Source organism: Procambarus clarkii, chromosome 86, assembly GCF_040958095.1.
Source record: "Procambarus clarkii isolate CNS0578487 chromosome 86, FALCON_Pclarkii_2.0, whole genome shotgun sequence".
In the NCBI taxonomy this organism is placed as follows: domain Eukaryota; kingdom Metazoa; phylum Arthropoda; class Malacostraca; order Decapoda; family Cambaridae; genus Procambarus; species Procambarus clarkii.
Window position 1 is genome coordinate 4,314,724 of NC_091235.1, and position 24,926 is coordinate 4,339,649.

Sequence of the window (24,926 nt, forward strand, 5' to 3'; positions counted from 1 at the left end):
CGAAGTTCAGGCTCCCGCACAGCCCCTCGAGCAACCGCCGGGTGACCCGAGGGCCCTCCAGAAACAGACGAAGGCGGGACCGCAGCCGCAGGAGAGACTCCGGAGGGAGAGACAAGGAGGCGGTTCGAGAGTCCCACACGAGACCCAGCCATGTCCGAACCTGAGAGGGAACCAGATGGGACTTCCTCCAGTTCACCAAGAACCCGAACCCGGCGAGCTGGGAAAGAACCAAATCCCTGGCTAGCAAGCAAGCTGACTGGCTGGGAGCCCAAACCAGCCAGTCGTCGAGGTAGGCCAACACTCGAACACCTAGGAGACGCAAACGAGCCACCACAACCCGTGTAAGGCGTGTGAACACGCGAGGTGCCAGGTTCAACCCGAACGGGAGACAACGAAAGCGGTAACTCAGACACCCCACTACAAAACCGAGCCAGTCCCTGAACCGCGGATGAATCGGGACATGCCAATAAGCGTCCCGGAGGTCCAGGGACACCATCCAAGCTCCCGGCTCCAAGAGGAGCCGAACCTGAGACAGCGTAGTCATCCGAAAGGAGGGGCAATGAACCCAGGGGTTCAGACGGGACAAGTCCAGAATGAACCGCAGGTCCGCGCAGTCCCGTTTCGGAACCGGAAACAGACGGGAAACCCATCTGAGGGACGACGTCGTTTCGACGACGCCCAAGCGCACCCACTCCAAGACGACTCGACAGAGCGCAGGGGAAGAAGCCTGCCCTGCCAGCCCCGACCCCCCAAAGAGGGGAGGGGCCACCCAACGCCACCGCAGGCCGCGAGACACGACCCGAAAGGCCCACGAATCGTGGGACCAGGCGCGGGCGAACAGCGCAAGCCGCCCCCCCATCGCCCCGTCAAAGGGGCAAACCGCGAAAGGGCCGGCGACCCCTACGAGACCCAGAACCCCGCACAGCGCGAACACCGCGCCGACCAGACGAGGGAGGGTCCGCAGGAGGAGCCAACCCCAAACCTGACACCAGAGGCCTACCACGACGAGAGGAACCCCGAGCCCTGGCACGACCTTTCCGGGAAGACCCACCCCGGGACCCCCGGAAAACCAACAAGTCCGACATCGGACGACAAGCCGCCGACGCAGCCTGAATAAACTGCGCCACGGCCGACTCCCCAAACAGGAGAGGACAAAAAGGTGAAGAACGCCTAAGAGCCAGAGCCCAAGCAGATCCCATGGAGGAACCCAGCACCGCCTGCCGACACGCGAGACGGGAAGCATAGAACAGGGAAACCGCATCCCGCAAAATCGGCGTGAACAGCTTCAACAAGGCAGCCGACGAACGCGCAGCCGAGGACAAGGTGCCGGACCCCGGGACGGACCCAAGCGTCCCCACATCCTCCACGAGCCAATCCGAAGACAGCTCCAGGAGGGAAAAGAACCGCAAGGCCGAACACAAAAGGCCCTGAGCGCGCAAGTCCTCCGCCACGAGCGCCGCCGAAAGGGAGGGAACCTGCACATGGAGCTGAATAACGCCCACATCGCGGGGAAGGGCAGGGGCAAACAAGCACTCATTCAGGTACTCAAGTTCACCCCCCAGGAAAACCTGAAGCACCGTGGAAGCTTCCCGCCACTCCAGCGTGCGGGAACGACAGAAGGAATGCCAGGAATCCAGACCAAACAAGGGGCAGTCTGCTAGCCAGGACGACTCCGGAACCTCGTAACGGAGCCAGAAAGGGAACGAAGTCCCAAACCTGAACGTGGACGGATCCATTTCCGAGGCATAATCCGGGTCACGCAGGAGGTAAGCTGCAAAGGCCGCTCGCACCACACCAGGTTGGATGCGATAAGCCGAAAACCTCCGGAAGGACGGAACCGACGTACCCGGGGGAACACGGAACCGTACCCGGGGAGGGGCCTACACCAAATCCAACTCGTACGCAGAGGGGGGGGAAAGAAAACCCCACTCCTTGTAACAATAAGCCCCGCTCAGTGGGAAGAAAAACCCAGGCGGGGTCCAGCGGGGCCCAAGGCCCCCAAGTCAGCCCCTCCCCAGCCTCGAGGTCCGTCACCACAGGACCCGAGGCCGAGTCCTCTCCCCAAGCCCCGACCCCACAAGACAAGGACGGAGCAGCCGGAAAAGCTGGAGGAAGAGGGGCCCACTGGTCAGACCCTGAAGCTTCGGCCGGAAGACAAGACTCGAATGCCTCTGCCGCCCCCCCCCGGAAGGGGCAACCCCCGAAGCTGCCCGAGTCTCGAGATCAAGTAACCCCTGCTCCGACCCCGAAACCCTCAGACGCTTCGGGGCCGGAAGCAGGGGCGGGGGACCAGAACGAACAGAAGGGGAAGGACGAGGAGGTGCGGACTGAACCAGGATCGAAGCGACCCCCACCCCCAAGTCCGGGTCTCGAAAAGCAAAGCGGGGCAGCCCCGGGGCATCCGGGGAAGCAACCAACCGAGCGCGTTGCAACAGACGAAACCTAGACTGCAACGCACGTGCCGCCTGTACCCGAACAGAATCAGAGGATTGGGTAAATTGAGTCACAAGCAAGCAGCAACACTCACAGGACTCAGGGTCGAAAGTATCACCGACCCAACAGGCAGCGTGGCAGAGGCAAAAACAATGAGGGTCACCCTGAGACAAGGGGACCGAGCAACCCTCAAACTCGCACACAGCGAGTGGGGACTCCGGGGTCACATCCATCGGACCCACGCGCCCCCTAGGGGATTCCCAGGGTCCTGAGCGTTTACTTTAAGAGGACTCGCGCTCAGGTAGTCCCAGGCAGGGTGCTGCAAACCGGCGCCCAAAACTACCAAGCAAACTTCTAAAGCTGAACCCCAGGGACGTGTACACTCACGGGGACCTAGCAGGGGGCGCCACCGATGAGAACAGTGGAAGGGCAAAAACAAACTGAATAAAATGACAGAACCCCCCACCAGGCAAAAACAAAAAGAAAAACAAAACCCCGCAAGAGGACAGCGAACCCCAAGGAACAGAGCCGGCCGCGATGTCGGGAAATACAAGCTGAGCAGCACCCTGCGCCCCTACCAGTGCAAACTGCCTCTTACCTGCCGGTAACAAGGGAGAACAGAACACCCAAGAGCCCAACAGGCGGCCGAAAAACCGAAAGGTAAAACGGACCAGCAGAGGCAGACCCCGAGGAGCCTGTGGAAGGTGGCCCCAAGCCCCAAGGGCAGTACTTACAGGGCACCTAGGGAAGGCAGCCCTAGGCGCATGCAGCCCGAGTACTGAAGATAACTCCTGGCTCTCGCACCCACAAAACTAACACCACACGCAAAGCACAGTGCAGTAGCGACACCGGAGCCAGAGCACACGACCATCGCCTATAGCATCAGCCTCAAGAACTGAGGTGTGGGTAGCCGGCGCGGGGGGTCTGGGGCTCCCCCTTCCCCCTCCCGGGGAGGGGGGAGCTGCGCAGACAGCGGCGCGGCAGTGTGTGACGTCACACTAGTTTGCTTGTTTTCGGTTGGGGAGTTCTATCCACTAGTTCGGTTTTAGGTAGCAATTTTAACCAGAATAGGGGTTTGTTTTGGGGCGCTTACCTTTCTGGGTGCCTGTTCCGGTCGATGGCAGACATAGAATGCTTCCACTAACACGGGGGCTTCTATAGGCCATTGCTCCCCTTGCCTCTCTGAGGGGGCCCGGTTCTGGCCGTGGTCCCCGGTAGGCCTAAGAACTCCATACACATGACTGATGCCAAAGTCTGACATTAGCATATCAGCCTGGGATAGCTCCGGGGAGCCGACGGGGCTCCCCCCAGAAAAAACAGCTTTGAGTGTAATGAAATGTCCATTTCTGGGCGAGAACCAGAGGCTTCCCAGAGCTAACTGGGCAGTTATGAATTTATTAAACCCTGGCATCAGTCTAAGTGAATGGAGTTCTAGGCCTAGGCCCTTCAGAGAGGCACGAGGAACAATGGCTTATAGAAACCCCCTGTGGTTGGGAGCATTCTATGTCTGCCATCAACCGGGTCAGGCACCCAGAAAGGTAAGCGCCCCAAAACAAGCTCCTATTCTGGTTAAGAAATTGTTACTGAAAGCCGAACTAGTGGACAGAACTCCCCAAATGAAAATGAGCATGACGTCACCACGTCGCCGCGCTGCTGTCTGCACAGCTCCCCCCGAATAACCGGGAGGGGAAAGGATGAGCCCCAGACCCCCCACACCGGCTATCTGTGGCAGTTCTATCCAGCCCCAGTTCTGAGGCTGGATGTCAAAAACACAAGAAAAACCACTGACGGGAGGGAGGGAGGGTTACCGAGGAGCCTCCAGGTCTCACCCAGAAAATGGCTTTTCATTATATTCAACACTGGTTTTCTGGGCTCCCAGGAGCTACTTACCCAAAGACAAAACAATAGGGACTACCCAGGAGGCAATCGGCACTTGCACCTCAACGCGAAGTCAAGACAACTGGCTGCAACTGCCGACCCAACGCGACACAGGCCCAACTAGGCCTAGGAACAGTGACCAGGTAGTGCACAGCCAGGACCCTGTTACACCTCCAAAAACCCCGCACGCGAATGTCAGCCCAAGACATGTTACCAAAGACGGCAGCCAGCGCAGCAAACTTACAAACGTTGGGGGCGCAGGGATTGATTGCAGGCTGGCTGGACCAAATAACCCTGCAGACAACCTGGGAGACCCGAACCCTGAAACAGGGAAGAAGGAAAACCGGGTCAACCCAAAGCGCGTCCCCAGCCACAGAGGCCATGGCTCGCAGGTAACGGCAGAGAGCCGCGACTGGACACAACACATGATGCACCCCAGCCAAACTAACTAAGCATCAACAACCCAAGGACCCCCTCTGGAAAGCAACAGTCTCATTCTTTGCCAGAAAAGAAGAAGACGGCTGTAAACGAACAAACCTACCACCAGGACCGAAAGAGCAGAAAACACTACACCGGAGGAGAGCATGAAGCTCCCCGACCCAACCCCCAGAGGCGAATGCCAACAAGAGCCTTTGAGAAACAATCCTGAACTGATGGGGCCACCACAAACCGAGGGGAAGAGAGAGAAAAGAAAATACTCGATCCAAGGACCAGGACAGCTCAGGCGGCGAGGGAAGCAGGTTGCCTAAGTGAATGAGCAGGTGAAACAATACCCGCGACAGCAGAATTGATTTGTACAGAATCTCAAACGTTCTCTGACCTGTGGTTGGTTATTTCCCGGGTCATTCCTTGCTATGATATTTGTGTTTACCATTCTCCATCTTAGACCTGGTAAATTTAAATCTCCAAGAAAGATAATATCTGGTGCTGGGTTCGCTAGATTATCAAGGATGTTCTCTATTTTGTGTATCTGCTCTGTGAATTCCTCAACCATTGTATCTGGCAGTTTATATATTAGAATTAGGTTTATTTTTTCTACCTTAATTCCAAGTACCTCTACCATCTCACTAGTTGAGTTTAGCAGCTCTGTGCATACCAGGTCCTCCTTAATATCAGCACCCTTCTCCCACCCACCGCCACTCCCTATTTGGCACCCTTCTCAGTATGTGGCTCGCTAGGAGACACTTACCAGGGACGAGTAGTCCTGTTGGCTTTTTGGTGGCCGGCCCAGCCCTGGTTTCAGGCATTTCTTGCTCGATGTTCGAACCCAAGGGTCTTCCCAAGGCTCCGCCTTTTTCAGCAGATTGGTCCATTCCGGTACGTGGTTGGTTCGATCTTCTCCTCTGCTTTTCGTGTCTGGTCTTTTTGACGCGGGTTTATCACCACTTGTATGGTGATCAGGTGGCTTTGTTGGTGTCCCACCTGCGAGTTTCGTCTCGACGGCAGTATGAAGTTTCCTGCCGGTCCTTTCAACACTTTCTCTTCGAAGGTTCTCTTCGATTTCTGATTGGGTTGTTTTGTCCTCTCTCTCTTGGCTGTTTCAGAACCGTCATCTTATGGCAAATACTGTCGCCTCGTTTCGGGCGGCACTGGCAGAGCCAGTGCAGCTTGCATTTGGGGTGGATGTCATTTCTGCTCTGTTCCACAAGCTTTCTAGTGTGTTGTTTCACCTCCGGCCTGCTCATGTCCAGGTCGTTGCACCAGGTGCTCTCTTCTCTCTTCTCCTTGGTTTGTGGTGGCCCCCCTCGGTTCAGGACTATTTTTTTACTTTCTATTTTCTTGTTGGCATTGGCCTCTGGGGTTTGGGTTGGAGAGCTTCATGCTCTCCTCTGGCACAGGGGTTTCTGCTCTTTCGGTCCTGGTGGTTGTTTCCTCGTTTGCAACCATCTCCTCCTTTTCTGGCGAAGAATGAGTCTGCTGCTTTCCGAAGGGTCCTTGGGTTGTTGATGCTTAGTCGGGGATGCATCCTGTTTTGCGTCCGTTTGTGGCTCTTCGCCGTTATTTGCGCGCCAAGGCCTCTGTGGCAGAGGATGCGCTTTGGGTTGACCCAGTTTCCCTTCTTCCCTATCCCAGGGTGCGGGTGTCCCAGGTTGTCCGCAGGATTAATTGATCCAGCCAGCCTGCGGTCTCTTCCCGTGCCCACGCCGTTTATAAATTCGTGGCTTTGGCTGCTGTTTAGATAATATGTCCTGGGCTATCTTTCAGGCACGGGGCTTTTGAAGGTCGAACAGGTTCCTGGCTGCACGTTACCTTGTTAATGTTCCTGGTCCTTCTCGGGCATGTGTAGCCTTGAGTCGCAAGTTGTGGCCAGTTGTCTCGACTTTGAGTTGAGGAGCGAGTGACGACCGCCTCCATGGCGAGTCCATTTTCTTCTTATCTTTGGTTAGGTAGCTCAGGGGAGCCGAAGGGGGTTCTCCACAGAAAACCAGCGTTGAATGTAATGAAACTCCATTTTCTGGGTGACACCCCGGAGGCTCCCCGGCATCCCTCCCTCCGGTTGACGGTTTTTCGCGTATTTGATACTCAGCCTCTGAACTGAGGAGAGTGGCCGGCGTGGAGGTATGGGAACCCACCCCCCCTGGGGAGGGGGGGGTTGTGCAGACAGATGTGCGGCGGTTGTGGTGACGTCATGTTTGTTTCCTTGCTTTTGATTGGGGAGTTCTGTTTGCTAGTTCAGCTTTCAATTTGCAATTTTTGACCAGCAGTAGTTTGTTTTGGAATTCCTACCTTTCTGGGTGCCTGATCTAGTAGATAGCAGACAAAGACTGCTTCCAATTACATGGGGGTGTCTTTAGGCCATTGCTCCTCGTGCCTCTCTTGAGGGGGCTAGGTTCTGGCTCTGGTCCCCGGTAGGCCTAGAACTCTTTCGACTGACTATTGCCACAGTCTAATATATACACATCAGCCCGGTATAGCTCCGGGGAGGCTCCGGGTCTCACCCAGAAAATGGCATTTCATTACATTCAACGCTGGTTTTATTTTGTGTGCATGTGGGGACTGGAACATAATTTGTGTGTGCAGTTTAAGGATTAAGAAATGATAAGATATTTATATTAGAGGGCTAGTTTGCTCTAAGCATTGAGAAATTTTAACTTTAATCATCAAATAGTTAGAACTTTAGAAAAAAAAAACTATGATGTAATCTTCTTAAATATACACATAAAATAAATGTAGACATACTGTTTTTTTTGCCTTGATGAAAAGGTTGCCTTGTATAGCCCCTTCAAAGGTAATGTTGCCGTGCTCAGTGTTAATATGAATGTTGTGACTTTTAAGCCCGCAAGTGCTCACTTCACCCTCTTCAGTAGACAAATGTACTTCATCAGCCTCTATCCCCAGGATCTGAACACTGGCCTGGTGAAACAAGTTAACATCCAGATCTGCAAACACACACATTAAGAAGAATACTGTCATCTACCAAAACTATATAGTCTAATACGTAAGAGTTATCTTTAAACCGCTGGGGTAAAATGTATTACAGTATTAAAACTTCACTATTGCAATCACTATTATCAATTCATATCATAGTAATGTTGAATGCAGATTTTACTACAATGTACATATTAATATTCTTCAAATTTTCTTTTAGCTTTTAACTTAACATTGACCTAACTTTTCTTTTCACCTGACTATTCTTGCTCACTCTCTCCACTCCTCCCTCCCTCCATGTTTATCTTGTTCCTTCCATTTCTTCTCTCGATTTCATTATTCATCACAATAATTGTTACAGAAACCTCACTCTTCTCGTCAGATAATAAGTCAAGAATTGGATGTAATGAAGCACACTTTTCTGGTCAGTCTCTCAGTAGCTTCTCTGAGCTTAAGCATAGGTACTACTGAGCCTTCAGATAGTAGCATGCCCATGAGACCTATGCAGGCCTACCAGGAAAATAAAATAATATTTCCTTACACCCAATGCCTCAAATTACCAGGTGGTAGGTCCCTGGGAGTTAACACAATTTTTGTGGGTTACATCCTGGGGAAAGTTAATTGCTGCCAAGGGGGATATTTGGTGGCTCCTTGGTGCTACTGATTTCTAGCAAAAAATTTAAATGTTTTGTCACACTGGCAACCCTGCTGTATGAATATCATGCATCACCGAGGGCTAAACTTTTGCATATGTATGTATATTACTTCATGCACTCTAACGTCCTACAAATTTTCACAAAATTCGATATGATCAAAATGGGGGCCGAGATAATTTTGACCCCATAACACTTCCTGCAGTACCTCTTCACATCCATCCCCATTAATCCTTCTCAGTAATAATCCTTTGGATTATTTTCTATCTCAACTTGCCATCGTCAGGAAACAGGAAGCAAATTAAGACTTACCAAGCCCCCTCCCCCCAGGTCATCTACAAGTACTCACCATCCCTAGGCTGCAACCTACAAAGTTGTGTACCTCCTGGAAACTATTTATTGCTACATGAACAGAGGCCTCAAGTGAAACAAGGCGTGTCATAACACCTCCATCCTACCACTGGAACTGAACTTGGCACTTTTTGTTTATGAACCGACTGCGCTGACCACTCTGCTATTACAAATCATATTCCCTAACAAAAATTCTACATAACAATCTCTATAGTATTTGGAAATATGCTTAGCACTTGTCACTTTCCTACAATACTATATATACTGTAATTCATGTATATACCTAATATACAAGGCTTATGAACCTTAAAACTTTATCAGGTGATCCTGCTCAGATCCTATTATGAGAAGAATAGACACAAGCTCTAGAAACCTGCTTCATCTAAAACATTTAACAAATTGGTCAGGTATCAGACCATTGATCAGTGGTCTGAGAAATGCATAGATACAATACTAAGCTTACCATATTTAATTGGAATTTGTACTTCACAGAACATCTTTGGCGACTGTGGAGATGCTGTAACTGTGAGTGTGTCTTTCAGTTCTCCTGTTAGTTCAATATTAATGTCATCACACGAGACAGTAGGTAGTCCATAGATGCTAATAAATGCTCGATCTGCATCAGGATACTCCTGCAAAATCATTGCCTTCAATCAGATATGTTCTACATTCAATACATATTCTTTAAGACATATAGATCTCGGTAAATAGATATTAGGAAAGTGAAGCTATGTATCAGGTGTCTAGCACAAATTGAGCTAGACCAGAACCCTCAGTGAAGCAGAAAGAATTGACTGTTGAACAAATGTTGCAGCAACAAAATATAGTGTCCACTAAACAGAGCCAACTTGATGGAATAACTCAACTTTTTGTGGAATAGTTAACTGTCTCCAAGTACAGTGCTGGTATACACATATTGGCTATTTTATACAGTATTTTGTTATAAATGTTTTACTGTTCTCCAAGAGGACGAATTAGGGACTGGTAACCCGGTCCAAACCTACACAAGCCTGAGAGGGTCCCAGCACATTAACAAGGCAACAAGCTACCAAAACCCCATTAGATTTCCAAATATCCAAGCCAAAATATCAGCCCAAGACATATTGGAGAGGACAGCAGACAAAGTTACAAATTAATGCACATCAAGGGGCCCCGAGGGTAGACCACATCCATAACCCTGAGACAAATGGATAACTCCGGAACCTTGTAATGCACCCAATATGGGGAAGAGTACCCAAACTCAAAAGAGGTCAGATCCATTGGCCTTGCCAATGGATCTGACTTCTGAATGGATCTGATTGGGTCGCACAGGAGGTACATAAATAAGAGGTCAGAACCTTCGAAGGGGAAACCTGAGAGGAAGGGAACCCCCTGGAAGATTCCTCTGCCAGGTGTTCAAAAGACACCTAGAGGGTCCCTTTCAGAAGTTCCAAAGGCACCTGGAGGCAAACTATGCAGAAAGTCACACTCAAATCCAACTCATACAGGGAGGTGGGATAAGAAAACCCCTCCTCTAACAAATGACCCTCTGCAGAAGATGTGAGGTACCATGAAGGTTCCCACAGGGCCAATTCTGACTTCTATGCTTTAGAAGGCAGAGCAGAAGGCCCCGGAGCTGAACAGTTGTCCACACCCACCGCCTGGGACAGGTAAGCGGAGTCCTGGAGAGAGGCTTCATGGGAAGAAGAGGCCGGCTGGCAAGAAGGCCAAGAAGCCTCGGAGGGACCGAGAGACTCGAGTACCTCCGTGCCAGAATCAAAAGAGGAAAACCCCAAGACTAAGCCACATCCCAAGCAAAACTCTGCCCCGACTCCCAAAATCTCAAAACATTTCATGACTGGAAGCAGGGGAAAAAGGAACAAAGGAAGGGCGAACTACACCCAACAGGGAGGGATGAGGGGCTACAGATTTGCAAGACTTAAAATCTTTAGACGTTCCCTAATACAGTACAGTGGAACCTCGGTCTACGAATCGTACACTGAATCAAATTTTCCCATAAGGAATAAAGTAAATAGAATTAATCCGTTCCACACACCCAAAAATATTAACTTAAAAATACCTTTTACATTGAATACTACCATATTTTTTACTGCACTTTATCTTTATTGAGGACTCTTGTTGACATATGTAAGATGGTGAGGAGGTGGGGAGGAGGAGATGTGTTAGTGTTTCGAAGTGGAGTCCCCTTCCATTATAACATCAGGCAGTGATGCTATTTCTGGGGTTCTCTCTCTCTCTAACATTTTGCAGGCATACCACTAGCACCTGGCTGTGGCTCACTGCTTGCTTGTCTTACTAAAAATCCATCTATAAACACTTGTTTTTCACTACGTTTTAACACTTGTCTGTAGTGAGACGACATATTGTCATTAAAAAGTTTAACTCGACAGCTTTATCTGGGCGAGTCTTTTTAACAAAACTTTGCAGTTCTTGCCATACTGCACACATTTTCCAAATTAATGAGAAGGGGACAAACACTTGTTGTGGTAGAACAACAAATTCGTTGTTGTTCTCACTACGAACAAATTCTTTAAAATCTCCAACAAATCTTTCTGCCTCTTCTTTATCTGAGCTGGCAGCCTCCCCATGCCACACAACAACACTATGAACACTATGAATATACTGAACAACAACAGTATAAACACTTTGAATATAGTAAACACCACCACTATGAATACTTTTTTTTTTTAATTTCTCAAACCATCCCTTGCTCATCTTAAATGCTGTGCTTTCATATCTGCATCACTTGTTTTCTTTATAAGATCATGATGCAATAGCCTAGCTTTTTCAGAAATGATATCACCCACTGTTTGTCGTTTATCCAAATTAACAATACAGCAACACTTCAACATTCATAAGTGTTTGTGTTCTTTGCTTTAGCACTGTTACACCTTTTGCCACATTAACACTCAATTTTCTTTTTCTTAGCAATTATGATGGCTTTTGTTAACAGATTTGTTGCATTACTTAGCCAGAATAACCACACACAAACTGTCTTCATGTTTACAAAAGCTCTCTTGTTTTTCTCTATAGTCATCCTCACAACTATTTTCTTAGGATGAACTTTACCACCGACTTTCTTGGGATCCATGGACCTTGGGAACTGAACCTTGTAGAGGCAAAATGATTTAATAAGAGCAGGAATGAAGATTAAATCAATTTTTTTTCTACAAGGTGATAGGGGGATCACCTTGCAAAATTACTGAATGTTCAAATCAGTGGGATGCTCTTGCAGCCCCAGCACCCATCATAGAACCAACAAAAAAACACAAGCAGTCCAGCTGGGACCACCCACTAGTAGAAAAAATAGCTGATGCCATGCTCAGAGCCGCAACATCAGACAAGGAGAAAGCCCGTCTCAGAGCAGTGTGGGCCCTGCATGCAGGAGACTTCCTCCTGTATGTACCCATGTCGGCAATGGGCACGTGTCTAGATCCAGAATCCCTTCGTGTAGCAGTGCCCTCTGCCTTGGTGCCCCAATTCACACTGAATACAAGTGTACTTGCAACAGGGTGGAAGCAGACCAATATGGACCGCATGGGTTGCATTGCAGAAGCACAAAGGGCTGGCATGCAAGACACAATGAGGTCAATGACATCATCAAGAGAAGCCTCGTCTCAGCTCAGTGTCCAGTGGAGAGAGAACCTCGCATCCTAGGGGACCAGAACCCGGATTTCCCCGCACTTTGCCCTGATGGCGAATTTCCCCGCACTTTGCCCTGATGGCATCACCATATACTCCTGGAAGGGGGAGGTAGACAGTTGGTGTGGGACTACACATGTGTATCCACCCTGGCTGACACCTATGAACACCTCGGAGCTGATCAAGCAGGTGGGGCGGCCAACCACAGGGAAATAGCAAAATCAGCCAAATATAGGCGATTAGAAAGTCTATACACCTTTGTTCCCATAGCGTCTGAGACGCATGGCCCCTGGGCCAAGAGTGCCTTGGAATTTCTTAAGGAATTGGGCTCCAAGCTCATTGACATCACCAGAGGCCCAAGAGCTGCCAGTTTTCTGTTTCAGTACCTCAGTGTGGCGATCCAGAGGGGAAATGCCTGCTGCATCCTCGGTTCCTGTCCAGAAGCGGAGGAGCTTCAAGAGATCCATAACCTTTAAGCACTCTTTGTATCAACCAATGTATATCTTATAACCTTTAAATATATAATAAAGGAAAAAAATTAAAATAAAAAGGAAGGGGGTGGTAGGAGAAAAGCACACAAACTGTATTGGAGGGGACCTAAACATTCCCTCTAATGCATTATGTGTGGTTTCCTCTGAGGCTAAGGGTTCCCTTCTTCCAGCCAGAGGTGGTATTCTTTCTTTTGTGTTATATACTAGAGTATATATAATACAGTTGAAGATGCCAAACATTGTTGCACTCAGAAATGAAACTTTTAAGGATATTTTAAATGAGGTCATATTCCCAAGGGGCTACTCAATTGGGAGACAGGACAGAAATACAGTGACACCTCGACTTACGACTGCCCCCTAATTATGAATTTTTCGAGTTACGATATAAATTTTGTCGGAAAATGTGATTCAACTTACGACCTTTGCCTCGATTAGCGACTTTGTTGATATGCGTATGGGTCGACCGATCGTGTGGTTTGCTGCTGGCACGGCCAATCCCACCTCAGTTTACCAGAGCCGCCCGCTTAGTGACAATCGTGATTATAAAGAATTACATTATTTTTGTGCTTTTTTGTTTGTTGAATATAAAAGTAATTATTATATATCACACCATGGGTCCAAGAAAGTCAGTGGTAAGGTTCAACCTATGAAAACACATGTGAGGATGACCACAGAGGTAAAACAAAAGATCATTCGTAAACATGAAAATGGTACGAGGGTTGTTGATGTAGAGTAGAGGATGTCCCTTCCTCATTAATTAAGAAAATGTGTGCAGTATGGGAAGCATTGCAAAGTTTTGCTGAAAAGTGTCACCCAAATCAAGCTGTAGCAGGCCGTTGTGTTAACCTTTTTAATGACAATGTGATGTCTCACTTCAGACAAGTGTTACAACGTAGGGAAAAACAAGTGTTACTAGACAGGTTTTTAGAGAGAAAAACAAGCAGTGAGCCACAAGCAGGTCCTAGTGGTATGCAGGCAAAACGTAGGAGAGAGAGTAACCCAGAAAAGTCATCACTGTCTGATGTTATAATGGAAGTCTGATGGTTACAATGGACTCCCCTTCTAAACACTAACACCTCTCCTCTTCCCCTCCTCCTCACCATCTTCCATACGCCAACAAGAGTCCTCATTCAAGGTAAGGTATACATACAGTACTGTATTGTAGCTAGTACAAAAATGAGTGTTATTCGGTATAAAATGTATTTTGAAGTTAATATTTTTGGGGGTGTGAAACAGATTAATTCAATTTACATTATTTCTTACGGGAAAATTCATTTCGACTTACGACCAGTCTCTGGAAACGGATTAAATTCGTAAGTCGAGGCCCCACTCTATTAGGAAACGTGGAGGCATTGCAGTGCTGGTGAAAGAACACCTGAAGGTAAACGAAATAATGATTGCCAATTCACGAGAAGTTGACATAATAACTCTGGAGATTTGTAATCAGGATGATAAACTGATAATCATAAATATTACATACAGTTCACCATCATGCAACACAGGGACAAAAGAGGAGCTGGACAATAAACGAGAGGGTCTCATAACAATAATGAAGCAAGATCGGATAAAGACAGATCACCACTGCCGGTAGTCGGTGACTTTCAACTTGAAATCCATAGACATGGAGGCCTACGAAGCTCGAACGGAGGACTTTTTATTTGGACCTATAGATTTGTAAACTTCTTCTTGGAGAGGTTCGTGTATCAATACGTTCAACAAGCTACAAAGACGTTCCTTCTATGCTGGATTTTATATTCACCAGGAAAGAGGGAGAGATATTTGACATTCAGTACCTTGCCCACTTGGGCAAAAGTGAATATGTCCTTTTGGAAATAAAATATGCAATACGTTATAATTTGGAAGAGAATGAGGAAACCAGAGCAGCTTAAAAAAACAGATTTTAAGAGAGGACACTATGGGAAACTTGGTAAGTTCTTTAATGAATTTGATGGGGAAAACTTATTATTTTTGAGATATATACAAGAGTTGTTACATTCTTGTACAGCCACTAGTACGCGTAGCGTTTCGGGCAAGTCCCTGGAATACGATCCCCTGCCGCGAAGAATCGTTTTTTCATCCAAGTACACATTTTACTGTTGCGTTAAACAGAGGCTACAGTTAAGGAATTGCGCCCAGTAAATCCTCCCCGGCCAGGATACGAACCCATGACATAGCGCTCGCGGAACGCCAGGCGAGTGTCTTACCACTACACCACGGAGACTGCTTCGGCAATTAGGCAAAGGCGAGTGCCTAATCGTTTTTTCATCCAAGTACACATTTTACTGTTGCGTTAAACAGAGGCTACAGTTAAGGAATTGCGCCCAGTAAATCCTCCCCGGCCAGGATACGAACCCATGACATAGCGCTCGCGGAACGCCAGGCGAGTGTCTTACCACTACACCACGGAGACTGCTTCGGCTGATTAGGCAAAGAAGTAAACGAGAGGCATGTCAAGTTTTGTGAAATATATGATAGAGGCACAAAAAAAATTAATACCAAAACAGGGATGAAGAATTTTGAAACAGGAACGGTTCACCAGAGACTATGAGAGGGTCTGAGACCAAAAGAGACAAAATGGAATGAATATCGGAACAGGCCGAACATAATAGACCTCAGACATAATAGCGGCACAAAGAAGCATGAAACAACTGCTCAGCGGTGATAAGAGAAGCAGAAAGAAATTTTGAGAATGGGATAGTGGACAAATGTAAAACAAAACCAGGCCTATTCTATAAATTCCTTAAAATCAAATTGCTGGTAAAGGAATTAATTTTCAATTCAGAGGTTGAAAATGGGAAACATTCATGGAAATGAAAAGGAAATGAGTGAAATTTTAAATGAACAGTTTCAAAGTGTGTTTGTGCAAAATGACATTTTCAAAGAACCAGACACAATAAGAACTCCAGAGAACAACATAGAGCACATAGTGGTGTCTAGAGACGAAGTACAAAAATGCTCAGGGAGCTAAGTAAGAGCAAAGCAGTTGGCCCAGATGGAGTTTCACCTTGCTTTCTGAGAGAATGCACATCTGAGCTCAGCATTCCACTTCAAATGATTTTTCAGGCATCCCTGTGTATAGGAGTCTTGGCAGATATTTGGAAAAAGGTTAACATCCAATCTACAAAGGTGGCAGTAGGGAAGACCCCCCCCCCCATAATTATAAATCTGTAGCATTGACAAGTGTAGTAGTCAAAATGTTGAAAAAAATAAAAATAAATGGGGGTAGAACGCCTAGAGAAAAAATGATATATTGTAATAACTGACAGACATTATGATTTTCAATCTAGAAGATCCTGTGTAACAAATTTACTTAGTTTCTATGATAGAGCCACAGATTTTACATGAAAATGGTTCGGTTGATTGCATTTATCTGGACCTTAAAAAAAGGCTTTCAACAGAGTTCCACATAAGAGGAGGTTCTGGAAACTGACGCATATCGGAGGAGTGACAGAGAGGCTTCTAACATGGATGATAAATTTTCTGAACAAAAAATGAGGGCAGTAATCAGAGGCAATGTATCAGACTGGAGAAATGTCATGAGTAGAGTACCATAGGGTTCAGTTCTTGCACCGGTAATGTTCACTGTCTACACAAACAACCTCCCAGAAGGACTATAGGATTATACAAACATATTTGCTGATGAGGCTAAGATACTAGGGAAGATAAAAAACATAACTATTGTCATACCCATCAAGAAGACCTGGACAAAATAAGTGTATGGCGCACCACTTTGCAAATGGAGTTTAATGTAAATAAATGCCATGTTATGGAATGTGGAATAGGAGAAAATACACTACACTCAACCTACAAATTATAGGAAAAAGCTTTACAAAATTATGATAGGGAAAGAGATCTAGGGTTGGTTCTAGTTATAAAACTATCACCTGAGGACCACATAAAGAACATTGTGCAAGTGGCCTATGCTATGCTTCCAATTTCAGAACTGCTTTTAAATACATGGATGGTGAGACACTAAAGAAATTGTTCAAGACCTTTGTGAGACCATATGTCAGGCTGCGAGCAGCCGCGTCCAACAGCCTGGTTGATCAGTCCAGCAACCAGGAGGCCTGGTCGACGACCGGGCCGCGGGGACACTAAGCCCCGGAAGCACCTCAAGGTAACCTCAAGGTAAGGACTACAGCTGAAATATCAGTGGTTGTATGGTGCCCATATCTTAAGAGGCATATGAACAAACTGGAAAAGGTGCAAAAACATGTAACTAAATGGCTCCCAGAACTGAAGGACAAGAGCTACGGGGAGAGGTTAGAGGCATTAAATATGCCAAACTAAAAGACAGAAGAAAAAGAGGCGATATGATCACAACGTACAAAACAATAACAGGAATCAACAAAATTAATAGGGAAAAATTTCAGAGTCCTGGAACTTCAAGAACAAGAGATCATAGGTTTAAGCTTGCTAAACAAAGCTGTCGAAGAAACACATGAAAATTCACTTTCGCAGCGGTAGACAATTGGAACAAGTGAGGTGGTGGAGGCCAAAACCGTTAGTACTCTAGTTTCTAAGCGTTAAATGACAGAGTGCTGGGAAGACGGGACACCACGAACGTAGCTCTCATCCTGTAATTATACAGTACTTAGGTAATTATATTCTCATACTGGACATAGACAAGGACAGAAACTATAGTACTGTATTATCCTGATGACACTTCGATTTTTTAAAAGAGTAGACAACATAAAGAACACAGCAAATCTTCAATCTGATACAGTATAACTCGGGTGGGCCACAGAAAATAATATGGAACTCTATTCAAGTTTCAGCTCCTGTATCATGGAAAAAATTAAAATATTAAAATGGAAACTATGTAAAAAATTCAGCCAAATCATACCATAGAATGTAAAAGCAATGCTAAGGATTTGGGTATAATCATGTCAAAAGACCTATACGTTTAAAGAACACAATGAAGTAGCCATCACAACTCCAAGAAAAATGACAGGTTGGATAACAAGAACCTTTTAAACGAGATGCTATACCAATGATGATACTTTTCAAGACGCTTGTGCCCTCTAGAGTGGAATACTGCTGCACAATGACATTCCCTTTCAAAGCTGGAGAAATTGCTGACCTGGAGATAATGCAGAGGTCCTTTACTGCTAGAATCCACTGAATAAAACACCTAAATTATTGGGACTGACTAAAATGCCTAAATCTGTATTCTCTTGAGTGCAGGTTGGAGAGATACATATCTGTATCTGCACACAAAAATAGGGTCTCATTAGTCCAGTTGGGTTCGTTCTTGATTCACAATCAAGAATTCTAAATTCAATTCCCGGGCGGGACAGAAATGGTTGGATGCATTTCCTATCACCTAATGCACCTGTTTCCCTGGTAGTAAGTAGGTACCCAGGAGTTAGTCAGCTTCTTGTGGGGTTGCATCCTAGGCGGGGTCAATAATTCAACCCTGTACAGGACCTCAATACAGGCTTAACGTGTACTTATTTATTTATTTATTTATTTATATAAAAGAAGGTACATTGTGTTTGGCATGGTGTTTACAATCTTGTAAAGCTACTAGTATGCACAGCATTTTGGGGAGGTCCTCAATCTAACAGATAATTTTAAGTAGGTAAATTCTAGCAAAATTTTTAAAATGATAACAGGTACATTGCAAGAAAAAATTAAGACGAGAGAGATTAGTAGGTATATTAAAACACATCGGTAGCTCTGATTAATTGCACTGACAGCTTCTTTGGTAATTTAGCAAAGATTAATAGGCATAATACAGCAGATTGATAGCACATATAAGAAGACAGCAATGATCACAATGGTAAAGTTGTTTGGATTAGGTACATAAAGAATGGGAGATTGGGTAGCACTAGATACAGTGAAATTTTACATCACAAGGTAGGAAACTATGAAGATGAAATTAGGTACTTTTTAGTTTTGTTTTTGAATGGGGCAAATGTTGGACAGCTTTTCAATTCATTAGGGAGTGAGTTCCATAGACTGGGTCCCTTTATTTGCATAGAGTGTTTACACAGATTAAGTTTGACTCTGGGGATATCAAAGAGATATTTATTTCTGGTGTGGTGATAATGGGTCCTATTACATCTGTCCAGGGAGAGTTTCAGAGCAGGATTTGCATTTAAGAACAGGGTTTTGTAAATGTAGATGGCACAAAAGGTGTGAAGTGAGTTTATTTAGCATGTTTAGGGATTTAAACAAGAAGGCTGAGTGTTGTCTAATTCGTTCCTGGAATTCCCAATTGTGAGTCAAGAACAAACCCGACTGTCCTACCAGGACCCTTTTATTTAAGCAAGAGTACATAGACATACACATACATACACCGACATTATACATTCATACAATACATGAAGAGTGAAGGATCCATGGTGATAGGTTCCTAATACATTAGACTTCACCAAGTGATATAATTACCTGTACACTTGTAGGTTTTATAAGAAAATCCACAGTTCCTCTTGCCTGGAGAACACCAAATCCGGAATTGACCTTAAGGTCCTTGTATTTAAGTCTAACATAATCTTTAACGGCATGATTGAAGAGACTTCTGTGCTTAACCCAGCGGCTCAGGTCTCCCAGCTGTGCCCAACAGGCTCCTGGTATGTTGAGGTTCCCTGTGAGGAAGGTACTCTGCCTAGGCCAGCTTGTGGCCGCCCTCATACACCGCAACACGCCCGCAGGACTCATCTTCCTGGCTGGTAGGGTAGGCCTATGGGAGGCTGGACTTCTTATGTAGACCTATGGGAGGCTGGACTTCTTATGTAGACCTATGGGCCCCTGTGGGAGGCTGGACTTATGTAGGCCTATGGGCCCCTGTGGGAGGCTGGACTTATGTAGGCCTATGGGCCCCTGTGGGAGGCTGGACTTATGTAGGCCTATGGGCCCCTGTGGGAGGCTGGACTTATGTAGGCCTACGGTCCCCTGTGGGAAGCTGGACTGACTGTGTGGGCCTAGGCCCACTAGAGCTGTGGGATGTTGTGTATAGAGGAGCCACGCCGACACAAGAGGCCACACAAGCGTGGCGGAGGCAGCAGTAAAGGCCACAGGTGGCCAGCTGGCTGTCAGGGGCCCGTGTCCTGCTGGGGACTGGTCACGGACCTTTCGTACACATCCTCCCCGGGGACTGGTCAAGTCGTATACTGCAATTTCGTATACCGGGCTAGAAACAACTTCGTTCACTGAGAAGTTTGTACATACAAACCATTCCGTTCGTATATGCGCTGGTTTGTGTTCGCTGTTGTTCTCGTCTGAATAAATACATGGCATTTGTTCATATAATTAGCGCTTCCATTATTAGAATTATTTATCCATTATTAGAATAACAAGGTGCAAACCATATCCCCTTACAGTTGAAATCTATTTATTTATATACAAGAAGGTACATTGGGTTGCGAGAGTACATAACATTTATTAAGAGGTACATTGTAGCAAGATTTGAGATTAAAGGATTTAAGACTAACACGTTTAGAAACAAGGCGCCCCCGAAGGAGGCTATTATTTGTTATGCACCCCATACTCAACCAGTAAGTAGTGGAGCAAAACATAGATTACATGGTCATAAAGTCTTAATGAGACCAATTCAATTAAATTTCTTTCTTTATTATGCACCCCCATACCCATCCCGTGGGTGGTGGTGTAAAGGATTACAGAGGCGCATAATCGGTTCAGGAACTGAACCCTCTAGTTCGTTTAGCTAAGCAAATAACAATTTGTGACGCTAGTTACAAAATTATTAATATTATATATACATGTACACACTTTCATGCATACATGTACATATATATATACGTATACATATATACATACACATACATATCTAATCACCTACACAAATACACACATCAATAATCTTTGTGTCACAGGTGATCAACAAGAGGCTCACAACAGTCACTATACAAGGCACTTTACATCTATGGTGAGTCACACAGTTACTAGTCTTGCTGCACACCCACCCAACTGGGCGGCAGCTTTACAGTCATGTGCATGCATTACCTACAGTAAGCAAATTTTGGATATTTCGCTAAGATTTCGAGCAGCACATCATTATGAATGAAGTACTTACACATTTCTTGGACACTATTGATGGTGTTATCTCTAAATTCCGCGATTTTTTCACATTCCATTATATAATGACGCAAAGTAAGCGAATAGTTCTGCTGACAGAGTTTACATTTAGTCAAATCTACATCAGCAGATGTTACAAACTCCCAGAGGTACTTGTAGCCGAGCCTAAGCCTAGCAGTGGTAACATCTAGAAGTCTGCTAACATTATTGGATGACCCATAGACGTGCGGTTCTTCCTGCATAATAGAATGATGATAGATGGAGTAACTGGTGTGAATTTAACTTTGCTTCAAGTCTCCGAAATTTAGTTGATGTTCCTGTGATATTGCTACCCTCAGGCTGCTCAAAGGCAGTCCAAGTTTGTAATCAATTCCCTCTTTACGAACAAAAGTCTTGGGCAACTCATCAGTTCTCAGTGGCTATTTTTACATTATCATTTACAACTAATTTAAGTTAAATAACAACCAGTAAACAGACTGCTGTTTTCTAATTCTAGTTCAGACACTTCCTGGGATAAAACGCGAACATTCCTTGAGGAACTGTGAGGTGCTTATCTGTTTTTCCTCGTAACGGTCCCAAAGCTTCCACAAATGTTCCTGTTTCTCTTCATTGCCCTTGCGGCGACTGAACTTTAGCTTTTGATCAGAAACCAGTTGATATTGCAAGGTTACCAGGGACGCCTCACGGTATAGTAAGGGGATTAAAATATATAAAGCCAAGTTGTCCCTCACTGCCCTTTGATTCAGACGCTGGTGCCATCCTTCTACGTCATTGTTGGTCCTCACCAGTCGTCTAAATGCACACCAGTTCCCCAATTCCCACACACTGTTGCACAGCCACGTATTTTTTTATGTAATGAGTTAATTGTGTCGTTAAGGGTGAACTGCTAGCCGACTTTTCTAATTCAGCAAACGCCTTACAATTATGTAGTACATACGTACCACATAAGTACGTGTGTGTTATACACGTACACACACACCTTGTCAAGCACAGGACGAAGCTTGAAAAAGTTTAATGGTATGCCAATAGGCTAGTCCCAGGACTAAGAGGCATGAGTTACGAGGACAGGCTGCGAGAAATGCACCTCATGACACTGAAAGACAGAAGAGTAAGGGGAGACATGATCACTACCTACAAAATTCTCAGAGCAATGATAGGGTACATAAAGATAAACTGTTAACACGGGTGGTAGGCGAACAAGGGGACACAGGTGGAAACTTAGTACCCAAATGAGCCACTGGGATGTTAGAAAGAACTTTTTCAGTGTCAGAGTAGTTAATAGATGGAATGCATTAGGCAGTGATGTGGTGGAGGCTGACTCCATACACAGTTTCAAATGCAGATATGATAGAGCCCAGTAGGCTCAGGAATCTGTACATCAGATGATTGCCAGTTGAGAGGTGGGACCAAAGAGCCAGAGCTCAACCCCCGCAACCACAACTAGGTGAGTATACACACAAACACACACACGCGTACACACACAGACACAAACATACACACACTAATGCCTCTATTCACCTTGCAGTAAATAGGAACCTGAAAGTCAGGAAGCTGCTAAAGACTGCATCTTGGGGATGTGTGTGTGTGTTAGATAAAAATATATGTTGTTTAGATATGATGGAGGAAAAGAGGCCGAGAGTCGGTACATTAGACAGCCGACGCTTAGAAAGGCGGGGTCCAAGAGCTAACAGCTAAATCTTGGAAATAATAAATTAAAATATTTAATACACACACATACATGTTTCACATGAATTTGGCTGAGGGCACACTGAGGGCTGATGGCCCCGTCGACGGGGCAGGAAGTCGGCGGTTGATCAAAGGCCTCCCCCATCCTCCACATACCTGAGGATTATTCCGGCTTAATTTTAAACGGAAGTAATGTCTTGGTATTTACGGCTTCAGCGGGTGGGTGGGTCCGTGGGTTTATTACACTATGAGTGAAAATGACGCCTGTCCACAAATGTGGTGATCTCACAGATGTTAACAACTACAGACCTATATCAATCCTGCCTAACTTGTCAAAATTTTTTGAAAAACTAATCTATAAGCAGCTTTACTCATATCTAGCCAAACTCAATATACTTAGCCCTTGCCAATATGGCTTCAGGCCCCAAAAAAGCACTACCGATGCACTTATTAGTATGCTTAACTCGATTCATACAGCTCTTGATAAAAATGAGTTCCCTGTTGGGTTATTTGTGGACCTGCGTAAAGCTTTCGATACTGTCAACCACCAAAACCTTCTTCTTAAATTACATCATTATGGTGTCAGAGGACACTCCCTACAATACCTCAAATCCTACCTTACTGACAGGCTCCAATGTGTTTCTGTGAATAATACAATTTCTCCCACCCTACCCATCAACATTGGTGTTCCCCAGGGCAGCATACTTGGCCCTCTCCTCTTTCTCATCTACATTAATGACCTTCCAAATGCCTCCCAACACCTCAAACCAATTCTATTTGCTGACGACACAACCTTCATTTACTCCAGTCCTGATCCCCTTGCTCTAAATGCCACAGTAAATACTGAGCTAAATAAAGTCCATCTGTGGCTAACTGCCAACAAACTCACCCTTAACATTGACAAAACTTTCTATATTCTGTTTGGCAATAAATCCTCTAATCAAATAAATCTCAAAATAAACAATACCCAAATTTGTAACAAATTAGATGGCAAATTCCTTGGCATTCTCATTGACCACAAGCTGAATTTCCAGGGACACATTCTAAACATATCAAAAAAAGTTTAAAAAACTGTGGGCATTCTTTCTAAGATCAGATATTATGTACCACGCCCTGCCCTGGTGACTCTCTATTACTCCCTTATCTATCCATATCTCAACTATGGTATTTGTGCTTGGGGCTCTACTACCCAAAATCACTTACGTCCTCTAATTACTCAACACAAAGCTGCTATTAGGACAATATCCAATTCTGGCCCCAGACATCACTCGGTACCCCTACTCAAATCTCTGAATATGTTAGACATTAAGTCACTGCACATTCTCTCATGTGTATTATACATATATAAAACGCTAAACTATAATGCCAATCCTGATCTCAAAAGCTTCATAGAAGGTTGTAACAGAACCCATGAGCACCACACCAGAAATAAATACAGTTTTGATATTCCTAGAGTACGACTTAATCAAACCAGAAATGCTCTACAAATCAAGGGGCTCAGAATGTGGAATGACCTTCCCAACCATGTTAAAGACTGTACCTCTCTCAACCAGTTTAAGTTAAAAACGAAGCTATACCTAATAAATTCCCTGTAACCTACCTTACCCCTCTGTTGTCAACCCATGTATGTTTTTTTTTTTTTTTTTCAAATCAACGCTGTTTGAATGTAATTTTCTGTAATAATTTGTAATTGTATTTGTGCTGCTTTTTCAACAATGTTCCCCCCTCTTTTACCTCTACTTTTATTTGTTCTCAACACATTTTATTCTTTTTACCCATTAGTTTTAAGCTTTAGTCATTAATGTTTTTCCTGCCCGAAACGCTTTGCGTAATAGTGGCTTTAGGCATTGTATGTACTAGCTCTATCTATAAAGCCAACAAACTTTGTAAAATATCTTTATGTATGTACCTTACCTAAATAAAAATTATTATTATTATTATTATTATAAAACAATCGCCTGTTCTCTATTTTATATTGCCGCTTGTAGAGCTAGAAGCTGTTGCCTCTTGTGTGCGTTGCACAAGGGGATTAATATCTGGATTAATATCTTTCAGTATTTCCAGTATTTTTTAAGGTATCGCTTAAATACCGAAGATACTGCTATTGGACACCGCTTAATTGACAATGTCTCAACAACGCAGGCTGAAGATGTGCGTGGCTCCTGCTACTGCAATGATGCTCATTTGCTTTTCAGTGATGCGCCTTAGTTGCCCCTCTCTAACTTACCGTTCTAAATACCCCTTCTCCATCTCTCGCAAACATTCCCCCCTCATACATCTCCCCCCTTTCCTCCTGTCCCCCTGTCCATCTTTGTCCCTCACTTTGTCCCCTTGCCCACATTTTCTGTCCTCTGTCTCCGATCCCTTCCCTCCTGTCCCC

General features: G+C 45.4%; 1 protein-coding gene across 2 annotated transcripts in view; it reads right to left on the bottom strand.

The window, feature by feature from the left end:
- LOC123769044 (protein FAM185A) overlaps nt 1-19,957 on the bottom strand; it is a 42,029-nt gene extending 22,072 nt beyond the window's left edge. For both annotated transcript variants that reach the window (XM_045760002.2, XM_069317018.1), the window contains exons 1-3: nt 19,214-19,957; nt 9,148-9,316; nt 7,492-7,691 (exon numbers count right to left, since the gene is read on the bottom strand). In XM_045760002.2, coding sequence (XP_045615958.2) covers nt 7,492-7,691; nt 9,148-9,316; nt 19,214-19,483 — 639 coding nt within the window. In that variant the 5' untranslated portion in view covers nt 19,484-19,957. The remainder of the gene's footprint in view (nt 1-7,491; nt 7,692-9,147; nt 9,317-19,213) is intronic.
- Between the last annotated feature and the right edge of the window lie 4,969 nt (nt 19,958-24,926).